The 22,113-nt window shown below is 44.8% G+C and overlaps 1 protein-coding gene across 2 annotated transcripts in view; it reads left to right on the top strand.

Moving 5' to 3' along the window:
- si:ch1073-291c23.2 (uncharacterized protein LOC799862 homolog) overlaps positions 1–21,872 on the top strand; it is a 49,715-nt gene extending 27,843 nt beyond the window's left edge. For both annotated transcript variants that reach the window (XM_052151288.1, XM_052151289.1), the window contains exons 4-7: positions 153–209; positions 447–584; positions 4,768–4,881; positions 18,208–21,872. In XM_052151288.1, the coding sequence (XP_052007248.1) occupies positions 153–209; positions 447–584; positions 4,768–4,881; positions 18,208–18,246 (348 nt within the window). In that variant the 3' untranslated portion in view covers positions 18,247–21,872. The remainder of the gene's footprint in view (positions 1–152; positions 210–446; positions 585–4,767; positions 4,882–18,207) is intronic.
- Positions 21,873–22,113: the final 241 nt, after the last annotated feature.

The raw sequence follows: 22,113 nt of genomic DNA, 5'->3' as shown, positions 1-22,113 counted from the left end.
AATTTAAACTTCTAAGCAATGATCCATTGACCAATAATTTTACATAAACCATATTTAGCCCAGTGATTGCATAAACCAGTGATTTAATGATTGTATTATAATGAGCATTTAAACAGTAGACAATAATTGTAAAATGTTTTGTCTTTTTCTAGTTCTTCATCTGTGGCCTCCTGTATATACTGTCTGAACGCAACCCGACCAAAAAGATTGTTGGTGATGTTTATGCTGATCACGTTCACTGTGTGAAGAATAATGCTAGTAAAATTCAGTGTAAAGACATTCCATGAAGCTGTTTTCCTCCTAAAATGTTTACTAGACATGCATCATTTCAGGAATTATTGTGTGATTTTTTTCATTCCTCTATGGAATTGTAAATCAATTGAATGTTTAAAAATGTTTATATCTTTGTAATTTTTTTTTCTTTTTCTGAATCTCATCTCTCACAGATCACAGCTAGCTTTGCTCTGAGTATCGTCTCAACTTTTGGAGTGATATTTGCTTGCAGAATCTTCTCCAGATCAATTAATGGACACTTGCACATGTCTTGGAATTACACAGAGGAGATTTACGAAGAACTACATTATGTACGTTTTTTATAAATCCAGATATGGCATTGCAGTCTCATTAGGGAAACGTAACTGTAACGACTTTTTGTTTGCACCTTGAAAAAATCAATCAATTAATTAATCAAATAATTCGAAGTCTTTTTCATAGGTTCGGCAATCTTCAGATATTACTGTTTGTGTTAAACAGTAATATGTTTTATTTGACTTATACCTGTACATATGACTTCCTAAGTTTACTTACCTTACACTAATACATATACAGTATATATATATTGTAATGATGGCAGACAGGAGAAGGCAGGATCCAATTGCAGTTTTTAATAAAAATACAATGCAATGCAAAACTAGAACACAAAGCACATTACAGACTTCGCCATCCAGAAGAGAAGGAGGGCTCCTGCTTCCCATTCCCTGCCAGTGTTCATGGCCACGGAAGTTGTTGCCTTGCCAGTGCTCCCGGCTACGGAGGCCGTCAACAAGCTGGTCCAGTTCCCTGAGGCCGTCAACGAGCCGGTCCAGTTCCCTGTAGTCATCAAGTCTGTAATGTGCTTTGTGTTCTAGTTCATAGCAGGCATGGTCAGCTGGACCACTGAGTTGGGGACCACTGGAACCTTTGTTATGGGAATCTCTTAGGAGGAAGCTTTAAGAGCCACATGGGAACTGGAGCAGTACCCCACTGTGTAGGGGGAGGAACTTAGCAGTAGGGCATAATTTATGTTCGGTTCCAAAGCTGCCTCTTGATATCCATGACATGATGGGCTCGTTGAGCCCAAATTAAAATAGGTCATTTAAAACAAGCTTTCCCCAGTTTACACAATCTGTGAGGGCACATAAAACCTCAGTGAACTCTTGAAATGTGTCACCCTCCTGCTTCAGAGGAATCCGTTCCACTGCTGGATCTATTTCTTTGGTTGGTTTTTCTGTAATGATAGCAGAAGACAGGATCCAATTGCAGTTTTTTAATAAAAACTCACAAGAGACAAGAGACAAGAGACAAGAGACAAGAGACAAGAGACAAGAGACAAGAGACAAGAGACAAGAGACAATGCAAAACAGGAACACAAAGAACATTACAAACTGAATTAACAGAACAAGAACTGACAATGAATAGAGGAAAACACAGGGATTATATACACAGAGAGCTAATGATGAAACGAGGGACATCTGACACTAATGAACACAAGGACCAATGAACAAAGACCATGAAAAAGAACTGCAAAACTCATAAACAAACGAAAGACCAAAAATTAATAACAAACATACATAGCAACCCCTGGTGGTCGCTGGATAATCATATATTTATATATATATATATATATATATATATATATATATATATATATATATATATATATATATATATATATATACACACACACACACACTGGCGCCAAAAGTTTGGAATTAAGTACAGATTCTGCTGTTTGGATGGAAATTGGTACTTTAATTCACCAAAGTGGCATTCAACTGATCACAAAGTATAGTCAGGACATTACTGATGTAAACAAACAGCACCATCACTATTTGAAAAAGTCATTTTTTGTTATTAACAATTTTATTGAATCCATGTAGCAAAACAAATAACAGAATATTTGGAATTGCATTATATTATTTACAACCCTTCCTCCCAAAAATTAACCAAAAATTGAGATTTGAGGTACGCAAACTCTGGACACTCAACCAGAATTAATGTATCTTAACACACTGTGTCCCCATCTTCTGATTGGCAATACCACCAGGTGGGAGTCTTTAAGACCCAGCCTATACAATCTAGAGGGGGTCCAATAGAATCTATGTAAAATCTTAAATTGCACAAGGCGCACCCATAAACCTATAAAACAAACTCCAGCCAATAGGCTGAATAAAGACAAAGAACATGTTGATTAAATAACAAACTGTATTGAAGGTGTGTTCCTCCACAAAAAATAATCCAGCCACTAGCGGAACCAGCACACAAAGAAGAAGAAGAAAATAAAGGCTGTTAATTTTCCTCAGACATTAAAACGAATGTTCAGTGAGCCGGCTGTTCATCATTGCAGCAGATGCCCTAATCCTTCCAATGTCCTGCAAAAAATACTCCATAAATTAAACTCCAGCCAATAAGAGGCATAAGCACAAAGAACGAGCAGATTCATCCACAACTGTTCCGAAGGAGTTTTATTTCACCAAAAAAACTCCAGCCGCTAGGTGGAACTGGTCTACTGCTCCACAAACCCGGTAGGGGGTGGGTTAGTGACTGAGGAGGAGGTCCTGTAGCGGCAGCTTCTGGACTTGGAACCGGCCGGCCCGGTCCACATCCAGCGTGCCGTAGAGTGCCGTATAGTTCCGCGAGAACAGCATTTGCAGGCCAGGTGACCCAGAGACAAAGGAAATAGCTCTTTTACTGAGAATGTCGGTACCGCAGCCCCGTCTAGTAATGAAATAAATTCAACAAAAGATTCTCCTCCCAGCCCTCCACCGGGGGACGGAGCGGTTCGCTTACCCGCTAACGTCTTGGTCCCTTGGTCAATCGTCTCAGGAGCGTCTGGGAGCCTTGCGGGTCCTCAAAGGGGTCCTTGAGATGGGGGCGTCAATTTCCTGCGGGGTGCTCGACGCGTGGGCTGAGAGCTGGGCCTGGGTTGAGGTGGAGCAGGGTGTTTCCCTCGGCGAGCAGATGGGGCATGGCCCATGGCGGCAGGTTTGCGGTGGGGCAGGATATGCGAGATGGCCTCCGTCTGTTTCTTCACCGCAGAGAACTGCTGGGTAAATTCCTCGACGGTGTCGCCGAAGAGGCCGAACTGGGTTTTCGGTACACAGGTGGCACGCAACAGCCCTGTCCACCTGGGGAATCGCCATGTACCCGTGGGCCGCTCCGCTGTCGAGTGTAGCGAGAGTGGATGAGTGATTGGCTTTGTGACGTGTGGAGAGGGGTGCACGGGACCGGGGGCATGGCTGTGAGCGGCGCGGAGCCCCCAGGAACCAGTCATCCAACCGTGATGGCTGTGGGGAGGACGGAGGGTTCCAGTCCAACCCCACGCTGGCGGCAGCCCTGGCAAGCGTATCGGACATCTGCGTGTCAGCCTCAGCCTGGACGTGCTGGCCCGAAGGCGGCAGCACAGGGGAGTCATCTGCGTCAGATGCCGCGCTCTCCGATGCAGCGGCGAGCTCATCCACCTAGGGCTCTAGAGGATAGGCAGCCTGGCTGTGAGGCGAGCCACTGTTGCCTCGAGCACAACGAGTGTGCCGGGGCGGGTGGTCCGAGGGGGCGTACCTGCCATCCCCAGATCACCTCCATCACAGCCGCACCGTCCTCAATCCCGTGGGAAGAAGGAGCAATGCGTGGGGCGGCTGGAGTGGCATGCTTTCTATTGAAAGCAATGAAAGCAACGTTGCCATGGTCATGTTCTCGCAGTGAGAACATGAACCATCCACAAACGCTGCCTCGGTGTGATCGCAACCCAGACACACGAGACAACGCCTGTGGCCATCTGAAGCAGAGAGCGCTCTACCGCATCCAGGAAATACACAGGGGCAGAAAGGAATCTTTATAAAGATGCGTCCTGAAATGGACATTCAACGCCAGCTGTGTATTGCTCTTTTAGGGGAAAATACTCTTTCAGAGAAAATCACTCTTTTAAATAAACTCTTTTAAGTTTTTGCATTGTTGAAGCACCCAGGGGAAATCCGCACTGCCGTGCAGAGAAGGAGAAAAGCCACTCAAGTATGTCCGGGGGCGGGGTATGCAAATACTGTCTCCCTAATTCTCATTAGCCCTTTTTCATAGATCAGAGGCATATTCGGCACTCAAGAGAGACCCCTAGTGTCGCTTCTTCGACACAACGTCGAAGTGAGCGACAGACTGGGAACCGAAGATTTTAATAATGGAAAATCGTATTCCATTAAAAAAAATATACATCCAAACATTAGAATGGCACAATCGGTCACAAGACATGAAGAGCCAATGGTATTTGATATCACTGACATCACTGCTGTTGGAACACTTCTTGAGGCAGCAATCTTTGAATTTTGAAATTCATGTGGAATTTGAGTGTTATGGCGAATGATCATTAAGTTAAGACTTTAGAAATTTAGAGTTGAATATGGCACCAGACTGACATTTAAAATGCTGACCAAGGGTGGGGCAGACAAAAGGATGTATTGTTATAAGAGTGTGTTGGATATGAGGGTGTCTATTTTTAACTGTCTTGTTTCTGTCTCTCAGATGCCGATTGCTATAATGGAGCTAGTGTTCCTCATTCACAGTTTAATCGGAAGCATGCTGCTCGTAACAATGTCGTTCTTTGCAAGGTCAGCACTGCGCTCCAGCAGGACTCAGGTCAGTCAATCATTTAATCTCCAGTAGCTTTTATCACCTCACACATTCAGCATTACCTCCGCTCACCTGTAAAAGCCTCTGCTGGTCTTATGTTGACCTCAGATAAACCCTCTGACCTAAGACAAGTAAGAAGCAGTGCTTCTCAACTGCTGGGTCAACAACAAGGGAAAAACTAAATCCAAATAAACATATAGTGCAAATGTCTTTAAGATAAAACACATAGATGTATCAACTAAGGGAGTTGAAAACTTCCCATATCTTTTGTTGCTGATGTCGAAGGTTGTGTGTCCAATCAACCTCAGTATTTCAGCACAGATTCATCTGTCACTTGGTAAAGGCTTGTCAAATTAGACAGGTGTCAACATGGATAAGTTGTGTAACATTCACTCACCCTAAAAACCGTATTGGATTGCCAATTGATATCCAATTTAAAATCTGGGTCTTGAAGCAAAAGCAGTTGAGAATCACTGACCTGAAATCTGGCAAATTCTGTAGTCCAGTCGTTCTTCATCTCTTGTGTAGTTTACTGCAGTGTTTATAGATAGTATTTGACAACGTCATCAAACACGCCCTCGCCACCATTTTGTATGGAGACATCGGTAAACCAACAAGATAAATAAAGAAATTCAAAACATTGTGACTGCTAGAAACATTCAAGTTTATCTAGAAACGTTGGTTAATTTATAATGAATGTGTCATATAAAGATACAGTAAATATGGAGATAACCCTCCCTGAAAGTCCGCCCACAGAGAAAATTGATAGGTCTATTTACCAGGAAGAGCGACCAATCAGGATACACTCACTCTGTCACTTGCTCTTTCTATCTCTCCAAAACCTGTCTATTATTAGAAGTTCTCTGCCCCCCCCTCAAAAAATCGATTTCTGGGATATTGTATATAAATTCCGGGGTCAGGGAACCACTATCAATATGTGGGATACTCCGGGAACTTCTGGGAGAGGTGTGATGTCTGCATATGAATAAAATAGTCTATTTCTCTCTCATTGTTGCTGGCGTGCCAGTGATTACCCCTCCACATGCCAGCATTAGGACATAGGTTGCCGACTCCTGATCCACACCAACATGAATTTACTGCATTGAAAAGAGACAAATGAAGAAAATGCTGTAGACCACAGAAAATCATTCACTCTGTGATAGCAGTCACATCTCATTCAAAAATATTCATCCAAACATCAACCCATATTAATTATTTAAAGGGCACCTATTATGGCATTTAAAATGTTCCTAATATTGTTTTGGAAGTCCCCAACAACAGTTTTACATGCATGCAATGACAAAAAAACACTTTTGTTGTCTTATAATATGCATTTATGTTTACCTGATTTGCTCACCGACTCCCAAACGATTCGTTCAACGACTCATTTTTCCAAACCCCTCCTTTGCGTGAAGCTAATCTGCGGTGATTGGTCAGATGACCCAGTCAGTTGTGATTGGTATACTCTGTGCAGAGATTGTCAGAAACGGAACGCCCATCACCGCTTTGTAGTAAAAAAATCAAAATCAGAGAAGGAATTTGAGTTGATTTATGTTAGCGATCATAGCCCAAAGTTCGGTGGTAAACACCCAATCAGTTATTGTTTGCGTTAGCCCAACGCATAAACATATTGGTAAAGCACTGCATTACTACAAGTTATTGCTCTATTCTTTATGACAACTCCAATAACATCGACAAACATTTCACATATTTCCAAAAAATTGACATTGGAGACCTAGAAGCTGCACTGAGCGTAACGTACACAACACACACAAATACTTATTAACATGCTAAAAAACACATAAAAGCAACAATTATTAATAATACTTACAGGTTGTGATTCGGAGGAGGAAGCTGATCCAAATAAACTTGGTACTGAACCTTCCTTCAGTATCAACCGCTCATGAATCCACACTTGAAAGCATTCATGTTCGTAAAGCAATCGTCATTAAAATGAGGCGAACACAGCACAAGGTTCGGGCTATACTTGTGTGGTATAGTTGTAAATATAAACTCTAGCCACTGATTCTTCACATGCTCATCCCTGGGCAGTGAAAAAAAGGTCGCTTTTGATATGCACTTCAGAACATAGCATCTTGTTGTCGACATGATGTTTTCTAGTTCTCTTACGAGAGATTCTCTCGTATTGCGTAAGCTAGCTTACGCTACGGGAAAGATTCATCTTTTCTGAGATATTGAAGCCAAAAAATTATCCTTAATTTTGTATCCATTGTCAACGCAGTGCGGCAGCTGCAGACCTTGAGCGGGCTAGCTAGCGAGCTCATTGGTTGCTCTGCGGCAACTGCTGCAGCCTATAGACGAGCTTGGGCGAACTCGCATCCAATGAGAGGCGTCCCGCGCTCACTGCATCAAAGCCCGCCAAAAGGGCATGACTAGAGTGCATATAAGCATAGTTCAGTAGGCTGGAACCCTGATTTTCATCTCTTCAGCGAAGCTCTTCGCATCTCTGAACTGGAAGCCGCGTCGCCGTTCGAGGGGCATCTAGCAAGCGTGGACAGCGCTCGAAGAAGCCGGCCGTCTTCGCCACCTTCAGCCATCCTGCGAGCTACGCCATCCGGCGACGTATCCTTTTTTAGAGCAAGCTAAGTTCCTCAGCGAACTTCACAAAAGAGTATCGAGCGTCTTTTTAAAGATGCCTCGCACTTCCTGCGGCTAATGCCGCGCTCCTCTCAGCGCCGGAGACCGACACATCATCTGCGCTCTCTGCCTGGGACTGGGGCATGCAGAGCTCGGCCACGCTGACGGCGGATGCGACCTCTGCGAGGAGCTTCCGATGTCGACCCTGCGGGCTCGACTCGAAGTATGCAAAACTGGAGCTGCCGCACCGCCTTCTGTTTCGCCGCGCCGGAAGAAGCGCCGCTCCCAAAGGCTGCCGGAACCGGTTTTAGAAGCGACTGTCTCACCGGAGCCCCTCCCTCGAGCATCGCGTTCACCCTCCCCGCCCCCCCGGGATGCGCAGTTGCCGCAGAGCAGCCGCACTACTGCCACCTCAGAGAGCGAGGCGGAGGACAAAGGCTGCTGTTCCATCATGGCTCGGACAGCGAGGAGTGGTCACAAGCCTCCTCAATGGCCCAGGAATCCAGCAGGACCCGCGCCGGAGTCGAAGGGGAACTGATACGCCTCCTCACACAGGCCGTCGACCGCCTCGGACTCGAGTGGTCACCGCCCCCTGAGCAGGCTCCCAACAGACTCGACGGCTGTTTTCTTCAAAGCCGTCACCGCTGGCGCCGCGTCCGGACGCTCCCTTCCTGCGGAACTCCACGCCGAGCTCTCTAAATCGTGGAGCAGCGCTCTCTCGGCCAGGACTCGATCCCACGTCTCCACCGCCTCGCTTCAGTGGGCCGGCGCCGCCGAAGGGCTACTCTTCCATCCCCGGTCGAGGATTCGGTAGCAGCACACCTTTGCCCGCCCTCCGCGAGATGGCGGTCTAAACAAGTGCTCCGTCTAAGGCCTGCAGAACTACTTCCGCCTGTGTTGGCCGCGCCTATTCCGCCGCCGGCCAAGCCGCATCTGCTCTGCATTCCATGGCCGTCTTGCAGATCCTCCAAGCGGACCTTCTTCAGGAGTGGGATGAGAGAGGCAGGCACCCAGAGGCTGTTACAGATCTAAGGAGCGTGACGGACCTCGCCCTTCGCGCCACCAAAGCTGCAGCCCAAGCTATAGGGAAGTGCATGGCCTCGCTGACTGTAACCGAGAGACACCTGTGGCTAACGCTAGCCGACATGGGAGAAACTGAGCGCTCCACCTTCCTCAACGCGCCGCTCTCTCCGTCCGGTCTCTTCGGTTAGTGGCGTTGACCGTTTTTCGGAAGTCCAGAAAGCCACCCAAGCCATGAATCTCTTCCTGCCTCGCCGCACTAGCTCCTCTGCAGGCCGCCCACGTAACCAGCCTCCTGCACGAGCATCTTCACAGCGCCCAGCTCAACAAAGCCAGACTTCCCAGCGCCGACAGGGCGGCCGCCCCAGATCGTGCTCAGACAGCCGCCGTAGACCACCGCCCCCCCGCGGGCCTCGGCCTAAGATTGCGCTGAAACCTGAACAACCGAAGTCCTCCTAGCTTTGTTGAACAAACAACGGCTCAGTCCGCCGCGGCGGACCACCGTCAAAGCTTAGCCCCTGTCAGTCCCCTTCTCTCAGGCTACTGCAGTGGTGAATTTAGCAGCCAACAAGCGGTGACACTGCCCGCTTGCCTGCACTCAAATGCCGTTTTCACGGCGACCCAAATAAATCTTGTAAAGAGCAAACATGTCTTATGTGTAGAAAATGTGCCCACAACCCTGTGTTCAGCCCCTACACACAAGCATAACACATCCCGATGCCCCTATCAGAGCACGCTCTCATAAAGCGATTACTGAACCGCTCGAGCATCAGAGTCAATGAAGAGCCCACAAATGCGTGCGTGCGCCCATTCTCTGGCCACTCTGTCACACGACCAGCCCTATGTGTAGAAAACATGCCCACAATCCAGTGTTCACTTCTGCACACAAGCACTGCATGTCTCGTGATCCCCACCAGAGCACGCTCACATAAAGCGATTACTGAACCGCTCGAGCGCTAGAGTCAATAAATGCGCCCACGAATACGTCTGGCGCCCATTCTCTGCCAGCTCTGTTACACGGCCAGCAAACATTCCTCTGTGTGTAAGTCCCGTGCCCATGACTATGCTTACGCATCATGTAACAGATGTGACTCTTTCCCCATTCATTCCAATCGGAAGTCACTCACAAAACAGCCTGTTCATGCTGTCTGCGAGCAATCATGCATAAACACATTAAGCGGCTCACACATTTTGTTCAGCGCTCTGTGTGCAGCAATCAGAGTGAATTGGCCATTCACCCTCTAGCGTTACAGCTTCAAAGCGTGGGAAGCTATTCCAGGGATATCCAAGTGGGTTTTAAGCACAATACAACAGGGCTATTTGCTACAGTTCGATCGCCGCCCTCCTCGCTTCAGAGCTGGCTCGAAACCACTGTGAACACGGAAGCAGCGTGCATGCTTCGTTCAGAAATAACAAGCCTTCTGTGCAAAAGGGCCATAGAGAAAGTGCCACCCTCTCTGAGCGAGTCGGGGCTTTACAGCCGTTATTTTCTTGTTCCCAAGAAAGACGGCGGCCTCAGACCCATATTAGATCTCAGGGTTTTGAACAAGGTGCTTGCAAAAGACCGTTCAAAATGCTTACAATCAGGAAACTCCTCGCGCATGATGCGCCAGGGGACTGGTTTATTTCTCTCGATCTGAAAGATGCATACTTTCAGATTCAGATAAATCCCGTCACAGGCCATTCTTGAGATTCAGCCGGCGGCCAGGTTTATCAATACACCGTCCTTCCGTTCGGCCTGTCCTTAGCACCCGTACTTTCACGAAGTGCATGGATCGCGGCGCTCGCACCCCTGCGGAGTCAGGGTTTCGCGAATTCTGAACTATTTGGACAACTGGCTGATTATGGCTCAGTCACATATGGAGCTTCTGTCTCACAGAGCAGTTCTCCTCAGCCATCTGAACAGTTTGGGTCTTGCAGTCAATTGGACCAAGAGCTCACTACAGCCCAGTCAGACAATTTCCTTCCTTGGGATAGAACTAGACTCCGTGGCAATGGCGGCTCGCTTATCTACACAGCTGCGCCGTGTTCAGCGACTAGCCGCATCTTTTCAGATGAACAGCCTCACGCCTCTGAAGAAATTCCAGAGAGTGCTAGGTTACATGGCCTCAGCCGCAGCAGTACTTCAGCTGGGTTTACTGCACATCGCCCGCTTCAGCATTGGCTAAGCACCCGGCGTCTCGCCGGGCTTGGGCCACAGGCCGCCAGCCCATCAAGGTGACTCAGACCTGTATTTCAGCTCTGCAGCCTTGGACAGTGGCGAGTGGTATCAGCGAGGATTGACAATGGGAGCTGTATCTCGCCGAAAAGTCATCTCGACAGGCAGCGTCCAACACGGGTTGGAGCGTGGTCTCGCGAGGGCTCTCCGGTTTTAGGCCTATGGTCAGTTCAGGAAAAGCTCCTTCACATAAATTGTCTGGAAATGATAGCGGTCGATGCGGCTGCGTCGCTTTCTCCCGGTCATTCAGGGTCACCACGTCCTGGTCCGTTCGGACAACAGATCTGTGGTATCCTACCTAAACCATCAGGGCGGTGTCAGATCCAGGAACCTTTTCCATCTGGCGGACGCATACTGAGTTGGTCCCAGTGCCACCTGCGCTCGCTGAGGGCGACGCTGCGTGCCAGGCCACCTGAGCGGCGGCACGGACAGACTGTCCAGAGACAATATTCCCCCAGGGGAATGGTCCCTGCACGCTCAAACAGTCCAGGCGTTATGGCACCTATTCGGTAGAGCAGAGATAGACCTCTTTGCGTCAGAAGAGAACTCTCACTGCCCGATATTTTTCTCAAAAGCGAGGGCAGCTGGCCCAGGACTGGCCCAGGCGCCGGCTTTATGCCTTCCCCTGTCTCGCTATTGCCACAGGTAATGCAGAGGATCAGGAAGCAGCGTCACTCGGTGCTCCTCATAGCCCCACGTTGGGAGAATCAGACATGGTTCCCGGAGCTTACGCAGCTGTCACTGACAGCGCCGTGGCCCATCCCAGTGAGAGCAGATCTCCTCCTTCAAGCTCGCGGCACAATCTGGCATCCCCACCCAGAGCTGGGCTGCATGCGTGGGTGATCAATGACTACCCGTCGCTCTGCCAGAAGGAGTAATAAATACCATTATACACGCTAGAGCCCCTTCCACAAGAAGACTCTATCGTCAAAATGGTCTGTTCTCAAAATGGTGCACCGACAGAGACCTGGACCCGTGGACATGTGGGGTGTCAGTAAGCTGCTCGTATTTCTACAAGAGCTGCTGGATAAGGGCAGATCCCCATCCATGCTCAAAGTGTATGTGGCAGCCGTTGCGGCGTTCAGCTGAACCCCTGCACGGCCAGTCATGGGGAAAAAGCGAGCTGGTCATCCGGCTTCCTTAGGGGAGCTAGAAGGATGAACCCCAGCGCCCCCATCGGTTCCTATCTGGGATCTTTCTATAGTTCTCGAAACTATGAAAGCCCCCCTTCGAACCACTTCAATCCGTGGATTTGAAATACCTTTCACTCAAAACCGTTTTTATGACTGCCCTGTCATCAGTCAAACGTGTGGGAGACCTTCACACGCTGTCTGTCAGCGCTGCGTGTCTTGAGTTTGGACCAAGTGACTCCAAGGTCATTTTAAAACCTAGACACGGCTATGTTCCCAAGGTGATCGGTACTCCTTTCAGAGCACAGGTCATTTCCCTATCGGCGCTACCAGCATCCGATAGCGACGCGACGCCAATCTCCTTTGCCCAGTCAGAGCACTGAGATTGTATACCGCAGCTCCGCCACTTTCAGGCGCTCAGAGCAGCTTTTCGTTTAGTTCGAGGGCGCGCAAAGGTCTCGCCGCCTCGAAACAGACACTATCTAGATGGATAGTGGGCGCTATTGCTGCTGCATACGGCGTCAAAAGACCTGCCATGCCCGTTGGGCATTAGGGCTCACTCCACTAGAGGCATGGCATCCTCGTGGGCATGGTCCAGCGGGATTCCCATTCACAACATATGTGTGGCAGCGGGATGGACTTCCCCCTCCACATTTGTCAGATTTTACAATATGGAAGTGCCTGCTCTGCAGGCAAAACTACTAGCGGTTTAATACGCTACAGCTCCCCTGGTGAGCTGCACTGATGGGACACATTCCACACAGACCGGCACCGCCGCTCTGTCGTTCCCTTCCCACTATGTGCTTATATATTACACAAACACTGACCCATATTCTTGCCGGCCAAATCAAATCTTATTTCCCCACTCATAAGGGCTCCCCCGGGTTCCCCCTTAATTCCCTGGGGCTCATACAGTGGATGCTTGGCACGCACGGCGTTGACAATGGGTTCCCGTAGCGTAAGCTAGCTTACGCAATACGAGAGAACCTCTCGTAAGAGAACGTATCGGTTACCTAACGTAACCTCGTTTCTCTCTAGATGAGGGAGCGAGTATTGCGTAGCCGGCCGTGCTTCAGCGCCCGCGGCGACTTTTCGCTTCAGTCAATGAAAACCAGGGTTCCAGCCTACGAACTACGCTTATATGCACTCTAGTCATGCCCTTTTTGGCGGGCTTTGATGCAGTGAGTGCGTGGATGCCTCTCATTGGATGCGAGTTCGCCCAAGCTCGTCTATAGGCTGCAGCAGTTGCCGCAGAGCAACCAATGAGCTCGCTAGCTAGCCCGCTCAAGGTCTGCAGCTGCCGCACTGCGTTGACAATGGATACAAAATTAAGGATAATTTTTTGGCTTCAATATCTCAGAAAAGATGAATCTTTCCCGTAGCGTAAGCTAGCTTACGCAATACTCGTTCCCTCATCTAGAGAGAACCGAGGTTACGTTAGGTAACCGATACGTTTTCCCTGGTGTCTGCGCGCGCAATGAGTGGGCGCGGCCAATTTGATAACTTTTCGTCTTGACGTCACAACGAAAAGGAAAATGACTCATTGGAAAAACGATTCATTAAATTGACTCAGAGTCGACTCCTACTTTTGAGAGACAATAACTTTTTTTACGGTGAACTTTCATATATAAAACTTTGCAGGATGTTTTTGTTCACTTAAATCTGTTACACACTACATGAAAGGTCATTTTCAAAATTCCATAATAGGTGCCCTTTAATTAAGTCTTTGAGGTATAAAGGTATAGTTGTACTAAATGTTTTAGATCACATCTACAGTACAAATAATCATGTTTGTCTTATTTTCTGGTTGAAATATCTAAACATCTTTAAAACAACAACAAAAAACTTTTTTTTCCGGAGAAACAAATTGACATAAGATATGGTGCCCTATTTTAAGAGCACTAGCACAAAGCACAAAAGTCATAAGCGCAAAGTCAATGGCCATAGCCATGAAGTTTTGGTATTTTAGTGCAAGCATGCACTAAGTCTAGGTGCAGGTGTGTTTGGCAAAATCGAATGTTAGCATTAGAAATTATTTTCATATACTGACATACAAATCATTGCTAATATTAACAGTGATTGAATCGGCACACACTTCACTTCTACTGGTCGATTTTGATTTATTTTTTTTAAATGTATTAGAATTAGGGATGCACCGAAATTAAAATTCTGGGCCGAAACCGAAAATCCAGGATGCACTTGGCCGAAAACCAAAACCGAAATTTCCTTATTTTATTTTTTTTACCTATTTAAATAAAACATTTTTTGTGTATAATTGTATTAATATTATACTTTTTCATTAATTTCATGAATTTAATGAATCTGAATTGAAAAACTACAAACCAATAAAATAAATCACACTTTTATTGAAAGTAACACACCAAAATTGGACAAAAAATATATTAAAACATTATTAAATATTATTATTCATTCAGTTCTGTAAAAATCTAATTTTACAGATTTTATTAACAATTATCCAAATAATGTAAAGTTTTAGAAAACTATTATATGCAAAACAACAGTCAAGTAATGAACTTAGCAAGCATCTTTCAAAAACTTTAAATATGCAACAGTAATTTTAATTAAAACAAAAGGCAGAACACAGAATGGCAGAGAGCCTCTATTCCACTGATCTATATATAACTAAAATATATAATTATATATATAGTGCTCTATTCTGTTTATGTAAATGTATGTACACTTTAAGTGAAAATTATTGTGCAAAACAGCAGTAATTGAACTAAATCCAACCTCAACTGTAAACGACAGATGCATCCTCAAGTGAAGAACAAGTGTAATGTAATTGCTATACACATCAAATAGGACCGCTTTCTATTTAACTACAAGAACAAAAGTTGCTAAACGTTCTGACAGTCTCTCCTGTCTGAAAGCTCATCAAGAACATGAGATGCTGCACTGAACCGTCTCTCACTCTCTGTGCTGGTGCTTGGGCAGATAAACACCTGTGCGCAATCCGCGCAAGCAAAGAAAAGCGGTGTTTGTTTAAGCGACCGTAGTCAAGGGGATTTTCGCTTCTGGCAATGGGTAGTTCAGCTAGATACGCCTCAAGTTGTGGTGTAGCTGCGCTAGTTGTGGCACTGCTGTGGATCGGGGGCACTTTCCTGTAGAATCAATCTCTTGCTGTACTCTGTGTGTATATATATATATATATAGGCCTATATATATATATATATATATATATATATATATATATATATATATATATATATATATATATATCTTGAAATTTCTGCTGAACAAACACTGCAGATCGCAAATTTGATGTCCTTATCAGAAACTTTGAAGAATTTCCACACCGCTGAAATGATCGGCCTTTGTTTGGTAGCGCCGTGATAAGGGCTAGATCGATCCAGAGTGAAATCTGAGCACTGAGGTATATATTTTCAGCTCATATTTTCTACCTTTTTTCTCTTTTCGGTGGCCGAAATTTCGGTGCATCCCTAAATAAAATTTCTTACCACCGGCTGGTGGAATCCCCAAATTGCAAATTCAGGAACTGAATTACAAGTTTGTGTTGAAAACAGACGTAGAATTGAAATGTCTTGTGAAAGCGCAATGACCTATAGAAAATAGGACCTAATTGAAAATGTAATTACCATACATTACACCCTCACCTCAACAAACACCCATTCCTACAAACACTTCATCCACTGGCACGAAGATTGCATTTAGGATTAACTCTCTCAGGAAAAATGGATTAGCACACTGTTATAGTGTGCAGTGCTACACTTTGTGAGTCTTTTTCAGAGAAATCTAAACAAATATAGTGGGGTTTATGCATGTTTGCCAAAAATGTAAGAAATATATTAATATATAAGCATAAACGTTATTAAATTTGTTAGATTTCTCTAAAAACAAGATGAAATATCTTATGTCATTTTGCTTTTTAAAGGGGTCACAGTATGCTCTTTTTTTGTATACTTTTAATATCTCCCCTGAGGTCCACTCTTAATGTTAGTAAATTTTTTTTGTATTTTTGTATTCAACAAAGTAGCTCAACAACATTATAAAACAATGTCAGGGTTTACACATAATGCCCATCCAACACATTGCATCAGAATATACTGTATTAAATTGTGAATCTCAAGCACAACTGTTAAAAATCACACCCTGTACACTGGACACGAGAGTGGCTTCAAAAGCAATAGAACCCATTATAATAAATGATGCTGTCTACCATGGAAGTGTTCCTTGTGGCGTGTAGTGTTGCGCCAACAGTAAACCGATGTCCTGTTCCATTTTGTGCTGCACGTGCTGGCGCTACAACTGCCACCTACACAAATAAACTGTTAAGAGAGGTTATGTCGACGCGCCCGGTGCCTCAAGCAGCCTCAAGCCCTTGCATCATGTCGCATCGGCCCGGTGTAAACATGTTGTCAGAACCATAAACTATCATATAGTCATGACATATGAAATATTCATAAATTAAACTGTTTACTCACGGTTTTTGCAATCATGTGTTTTAACTGCCCCATCATTTAATAACAGTTCCTTTGCAAAGACTGAACCATACTTACAATTGAGCCGACTATACAATCCACACTAAAATACACTGAAAACACATCCACATCCGGTTTTCAGAATCATTCCTTCATGTTTTCATACACAAACAACTACAAATAGTGCAGATGGGCAAAAGAACGTGTCCTTGACAGAGAGCTTCTACACTTCAGAGTTGTAACTTGACACTGCGTCTTATAAAAGTGGCCAGAGATATGTATCAAGCAGTCAAAGACGTCTGTCTGTGCATGTTTATGTAGAAAAACATTTAAATCCAGACAGGCATGAAGGTGTCCTGTGTAAGTCCATTTAGGATGACCGGCGCCAAGGGTGCATTGACAGAAAATAGGCATTGTATACGCAGATATATTTGGTCCTTGTGACGTCACAAGTACCACAAATTCCAAATGAGCCGTTTTTGTAGCTTGGTTTAAATAAATTATCTTATTTTATTAAGGAGGAACTTTTCAGTTCTGAAACTTCCAGTATGTTTTTATAGTACAATGACCTATATTTGTAAAAAGATCAAGCAAAATGCCATGACCCCTCTAAGTAAATGTACATTGTTTTAAATATGTTTAGAGTTGAACTGTCGAAGTTAACGCGTTGACGCAATATTCTTTTTTTAACACCATTAAAGCATGTCCTTATATGACCCTTTTAATAAACCATGCATTGACTGTCATGAAAGCAGATAGTGGGACACATTATGCTGAGACCAGTGCCAAGAATTTTATAAATGTATCAAAGCAGGGGAACATTTAGAATTAAGTAAGCACACAAAAACAGAGTTAGATAGTGCTTGTAACATGATATCAGCAGCCATTTGAACACCTGCCTTGCACTGTGCACCAGAGTTTTTGAGCTGGCCAATGTGTCCAGGAATGATAAAGTTTGCTGGATAAATTGGACAAAAATCTGCTCATCTCATCTCTAAGCACACACATTTGAAGCTCTGTTAATTCAGGTATTACACTAAATTACTTTGAATTCTGCTGTAATATCATGTTTGTGCTTAGATTAAATGCAAGTACAATTAAGAGAAATGGTGCGCGTTTTATACGGTTTCTTTTTCTTCTTTTACTTTTTGCGCTATATCATGCATGTCATACACTGACATAGGACTAATGATTAATATGTCATTAATGAGTCTCTCCCACGAAATCCAAACAGAAGTGGTAAAAAAGAAGCATAATACGACCAGTTATAATGGTGATGTGTCTCGCTTGTCCTCTTCTGATTGAATCGCGCCAAACGTGTGCTAATATGTTGTTTTTTACGTTATCGTGAATTAAGTCTCCCGTTAAGTTAAGTGCATGAATTTTGGGATCTACTCACCAGTGAATCAACCGATGCGATAAAGGAAGTGTTTTAAACTTGCACGCGAGACATGATTAACACAGGCTGCTACTGAACTTCACAAACTGTTGGGAAAATCCACTGTGGCAGTGCAGCACAAACAATTTTTGAATTTGAACATTTCCAGCTAATGGAAACCTTGCTGCACACAGTCTCCAAGGTTCTGTCACAGTGTCCCTGCATTATAGTGCATTTGATAGTGCACTAGCCACTGTAGAACAGTAGAAGATGCTGGAACCCTGCAGGTAATCTACACTGCCATTAGCCCATTTAATGCCACAGAACAGGGTGAAAGGGGTCTAAAAGGAGTTGTTGATGTATTTTGCATCATTATGTCATATATTATGCCATAATACACATACAATATATTTTTACATATTTTGAATTGTGCTGTGTTCATTTTCTGTTGTACCAACTCTATTAGTAAGGCAAGCACCATGTTTTAGAATAAGATGAGGTAATTGAAGCACGTGCTTCTCTTTGCAGGCTGTTGTTGTGATGTGTAACCTACCTTCATCTGAGTGAACGAACCATCTAAGAAAACTAAATTCACCTGAACATCCATTGGCATCCATATTTTTTACATTACTGCTTCCTGGGAGTTAATTTCTAAAATTCTACATTTCTAGAAACTACTAAACCTAATGTCTGCTAATGCTACATTTAAACAGATAGTACTAAAGGGTTTGCTTATATAACACATCACAGTATACTACGAGAACATAAAATATGACAAATGTTTATGCATCAACTTCTGTTTTGTATGATTAGAAAATTGAGTATAATTAATTGTTAACTGTTAATTGTCTGCTTAACTGGTGCAGTATTACATTGGCCCTGCATATAGCTGGTATTAAGATGCCTCTCAGATAGGGTTGCCAACCGTCCCATATAATACTGAATCATCCCGTATTGGAGGGAAAGATTTGCGTTCTGTATGAAATCCATAGGGAATACTTTTTTCACATATTTTAGTGTGTCCCACCCAAACTGCAGAGAATGTTTAATAAATCAGGAAAAATGGACATCCAGGGTTCACGTTTTGTGAACTCGCATGGGAGAGAAGAGCGCACAGCTTCACCTCCTGGAGGGAAAAGGCACTATATGCAAGCAGTACACCTGGCCAGCTGCCACACATTATGAAAGTTACCTGATCGTACCTGAAAGAACACAGGAAACCGGCTCAACCCTGAGATTGTAAAATCTCACGAAGGTATTGGGTGTTGCCCAACCAGCTACTCTGCAGATAGTAGAGTGTGCTCGTATTTCCCGAAGGGGCGGGCACAGCCTGGGCCTAGTGAGGGCTCACGTGAGAGTCTTCCGGACCGAACTCCAAGCACATTTCTCTGACAGAGAATGCTTGCAGCTCTCCACTCTCCCCTGAGCGGCACCTGCCGCAACAATGCGTCCGTTGTGACGTTGAGGTTGCCGGGGATGTGAGTGGCCCGCAGCGATCTGAGTCACTGCTGCCTCCACTGTCAGGCGAGTTGCGACATGCGACGAGAGTGTAAACCAACTTGTTGTGGGTGCTTGCCCTGGATCAATGGCAATAGCCTCCGCAGGGCGAGTTGCACCCTCAGCAACTCGAGGCAGTTGATGCATGCAGGCGTTGTCCAGTACAGGAGCCGGTGGCTTTGAGCCCGTTGCACACAGCACCCCAGCCTGACTTGAAGGTGTATGTCATGACCATGACACGCCTAGACACTTGCTGTAGGGGGACTCCGAAATACAAGGTCTGTCCAAGGGCTGAAAAAGTGGCGGCAGGCTGGTGTGATAGTCATGCAATATGTGTCGCAGCACCATGCGTATCTCGGGACTCGAGTCTTGAGCCAGTGCTGTAGTGGTCTCATATGCATCAACCCAAGCCGCTTGACTGCCGCTGAGGATGCCATATGCCCCATTAGCCTCTGAAAGAGCTTTCTGTGGGACCGCCGTTCTCCGACTGAATAAGTTCAGGCAGTTCAGCACTGACTGCACAAACTTGCTTGTGAGGTGCACTGACATTGAGACTGAATCTAACTCCATGCAGAGAAAAGAGATGCTCTGAACCGGGGAGAGCTTGCTTTTTTCCCAGTTGACCAGAAGCTCTAAATGGCTGAGGTGCATGAGCACCAGGTCCCTGTGTGCAAACAGTAACTCTCGGGAGTGCGGGAGCCAGTCATCAAGGTAATTGAGTATGTGAATGCCCACTTCTCTTAACGGGGCAAGGGCTGCCACTGCGACCTTTGTGAAGACGCGAGGGGACAGGAACAGGCCGAAGGGGAGGACCTTGTACTGATACGCCTGATTGTCGAATGTGAACCTTAGGAAGGGTCTGTATCGAGATGTGAAAGTCCTTCAGGTCTACCGCCGTGAGCCAATCTGGATGCCGGACGCATGCCAAAATGTGCCTCTGCATCAGCATCTTGAACGGAGTCTGTGCAAGGCCCGGTTCACAACTCGCAGGTCCAGGATTTGCCACAACCTACCGCACTTCTTCGGAACAATGAAGTAAGGGCTATAAAACCCTTGCCTCAGCTGGGCTGGAGGGACAGGCTCTATTGTGCCCTTCTGCAGAAGGACTGCAATCTTTGCATGTAGGATGGTGACGTTCTTGCCTTTCATGGATGTGAAGTGAACGCAGTGGGACTGGGGTGGTCACCTGGCCAACTGAATCGCATAGCCGAGTCGGATGGTTCTGGCCAACCAGCATGACAGGTTGGAGAGCGTTAGCCACGCGTCCAAACTCCGGGCAAGGGGCACTTCACGGCGGGGGGAGCAGGAAATGTCACGTCGAGGAGCAATGCTTCTTAATGACTGCGCTGAGGAAGTCCTCGAAGCACTTTCCTTGTTCTGTGTACCCGGCGTAATGTGGGACAGCGTCTGAGGAGGAGGGTCTATTGGGCCATCCTCAAAACTCGTCATCACCCGTGAAGGCAGGGATCCAAGTTCGTGAGGCACACACTTTAAACTTGTAAACACATGTTTAAACGGACTCGACTCGTACTCGCATGTTTAAAGACTCGATTAAGATGGATTCGAAACCAACACTAAAAAATTGTTTAACAGAAGCTGGTTCTTTGAGCTATAAAAATGGAAAAGGAAAAGCATAATTTAATTATTTGGAAGAAAAAGCTTGATAGAAAAATATTGTCTTTCTCTATTGATTGCAGCTTAGTTCTTTTGATCAAAAAGTAATGTTAATTAAAAGTGAAGACTGATAGAAATTAGTTTTTTCCTGGACATTGTCTTAAATGTTCATTTTAAGTGTATTAGGGGCTGTTCACAATCACACCAAAGGCATTTTTGTGTCTGTTTGCCCTGTTTTTCAATGATTTTCTATGTAAACAAGATTTAACATTTGCACGGCATCTCATGCTGGAGCATCGCTGGAAAAAAGTGTTCCATATTTAAAGCTGGAATGTCCCATATTTGGCTGATAGAAAGTTGGCAACCCTACTCTCAGGTGATCTGTTCACAAGTGTTCAGTGCTAAATGCAGGTGTAAATAGGGTCCAAAGCAGTTTTTGATCGAATGACTGAAACCACACTTACAAGTGTCCAAATCACACTCTAAACACTAATGCATCCTGATGTGTCCCTGACAGGACCGCATACTAGCCTGTCAATCAGCAATGCAACCAAAACCACATGTTTAAACTTGATGCTTATGTATGACTTTTTAAATGGAAACAGTCCAATCAAATAGTCTGGAAAAACTCAAAAATACTTTATAGAATATCTTCAGTATGGCATATGCAGTGAAATAGCTTTAGATAAAATTTGTGCTAAATAAAAAAGTGTAAATAAATTAATGTGAAGTGACCACATGCTCTGTTATTACAGATACTGCAGTACAGAGACTAAAATAACAATGAACATTCCCATTTTAATGTAATTTGTGATGGATTAAAATTTAAAGCATGCTTTGTTTAAGAGCAACAATGTGCCATTATTTCTGTTTAATCATAATGCAGTGATACTGATGAATTTAGTGATGTATACGGTCATGAAATCACAACATTTTAAAATTACAATACTGATATTTGTGGTGTTTTGTTTACAGTTGTAATAATATTTCTACACATTATGGTCTTTTTTTATATTCTTCCATTTGTTGTTCTTTTGTACAATGTATCTCATGTTTTGCACTTGAATAAATAATCAAGTTTGACAGTACTGTACAGACTCATTCTTGATTTTCTGGAATGATGAACCAAAGTATTGTTAGCATTAATCTGGAAAATTTGCATAATGCAGTTCTTACAAATGCACTTTCCCTACAACAATACCAGAAACATTCTGTAGCAATCTTTTATAACACATCTATTAAGGTGGCTCTACATCCATTCTGAAACATTCAGTTTGTATGTGTGCATGCTGACAAGGTTACTGTACATGTAGCTTATTGTGA

Source organism: Xyrauchen texanus, chromosome 20 (assembly GCF_025860055.1).
Source record: "Xyrauchen texanus isolate HMW12.3.18 chromosome 20, RBS_HiC_50CHRs, whole genome shotgun sequence".
Classification (NCBI taxonomy): Eukaryota; Metazoa; Chordata; class Actinopteri; order Cypriniformes; family Catostomidae; genus Xyrauchen; species Xyrauchen texanus.
The sequence above is the reverse complement of the archived record's forward strand: the minus strand, read 5'-3'. Positions and strand labels throughout refer to the sequence as shown.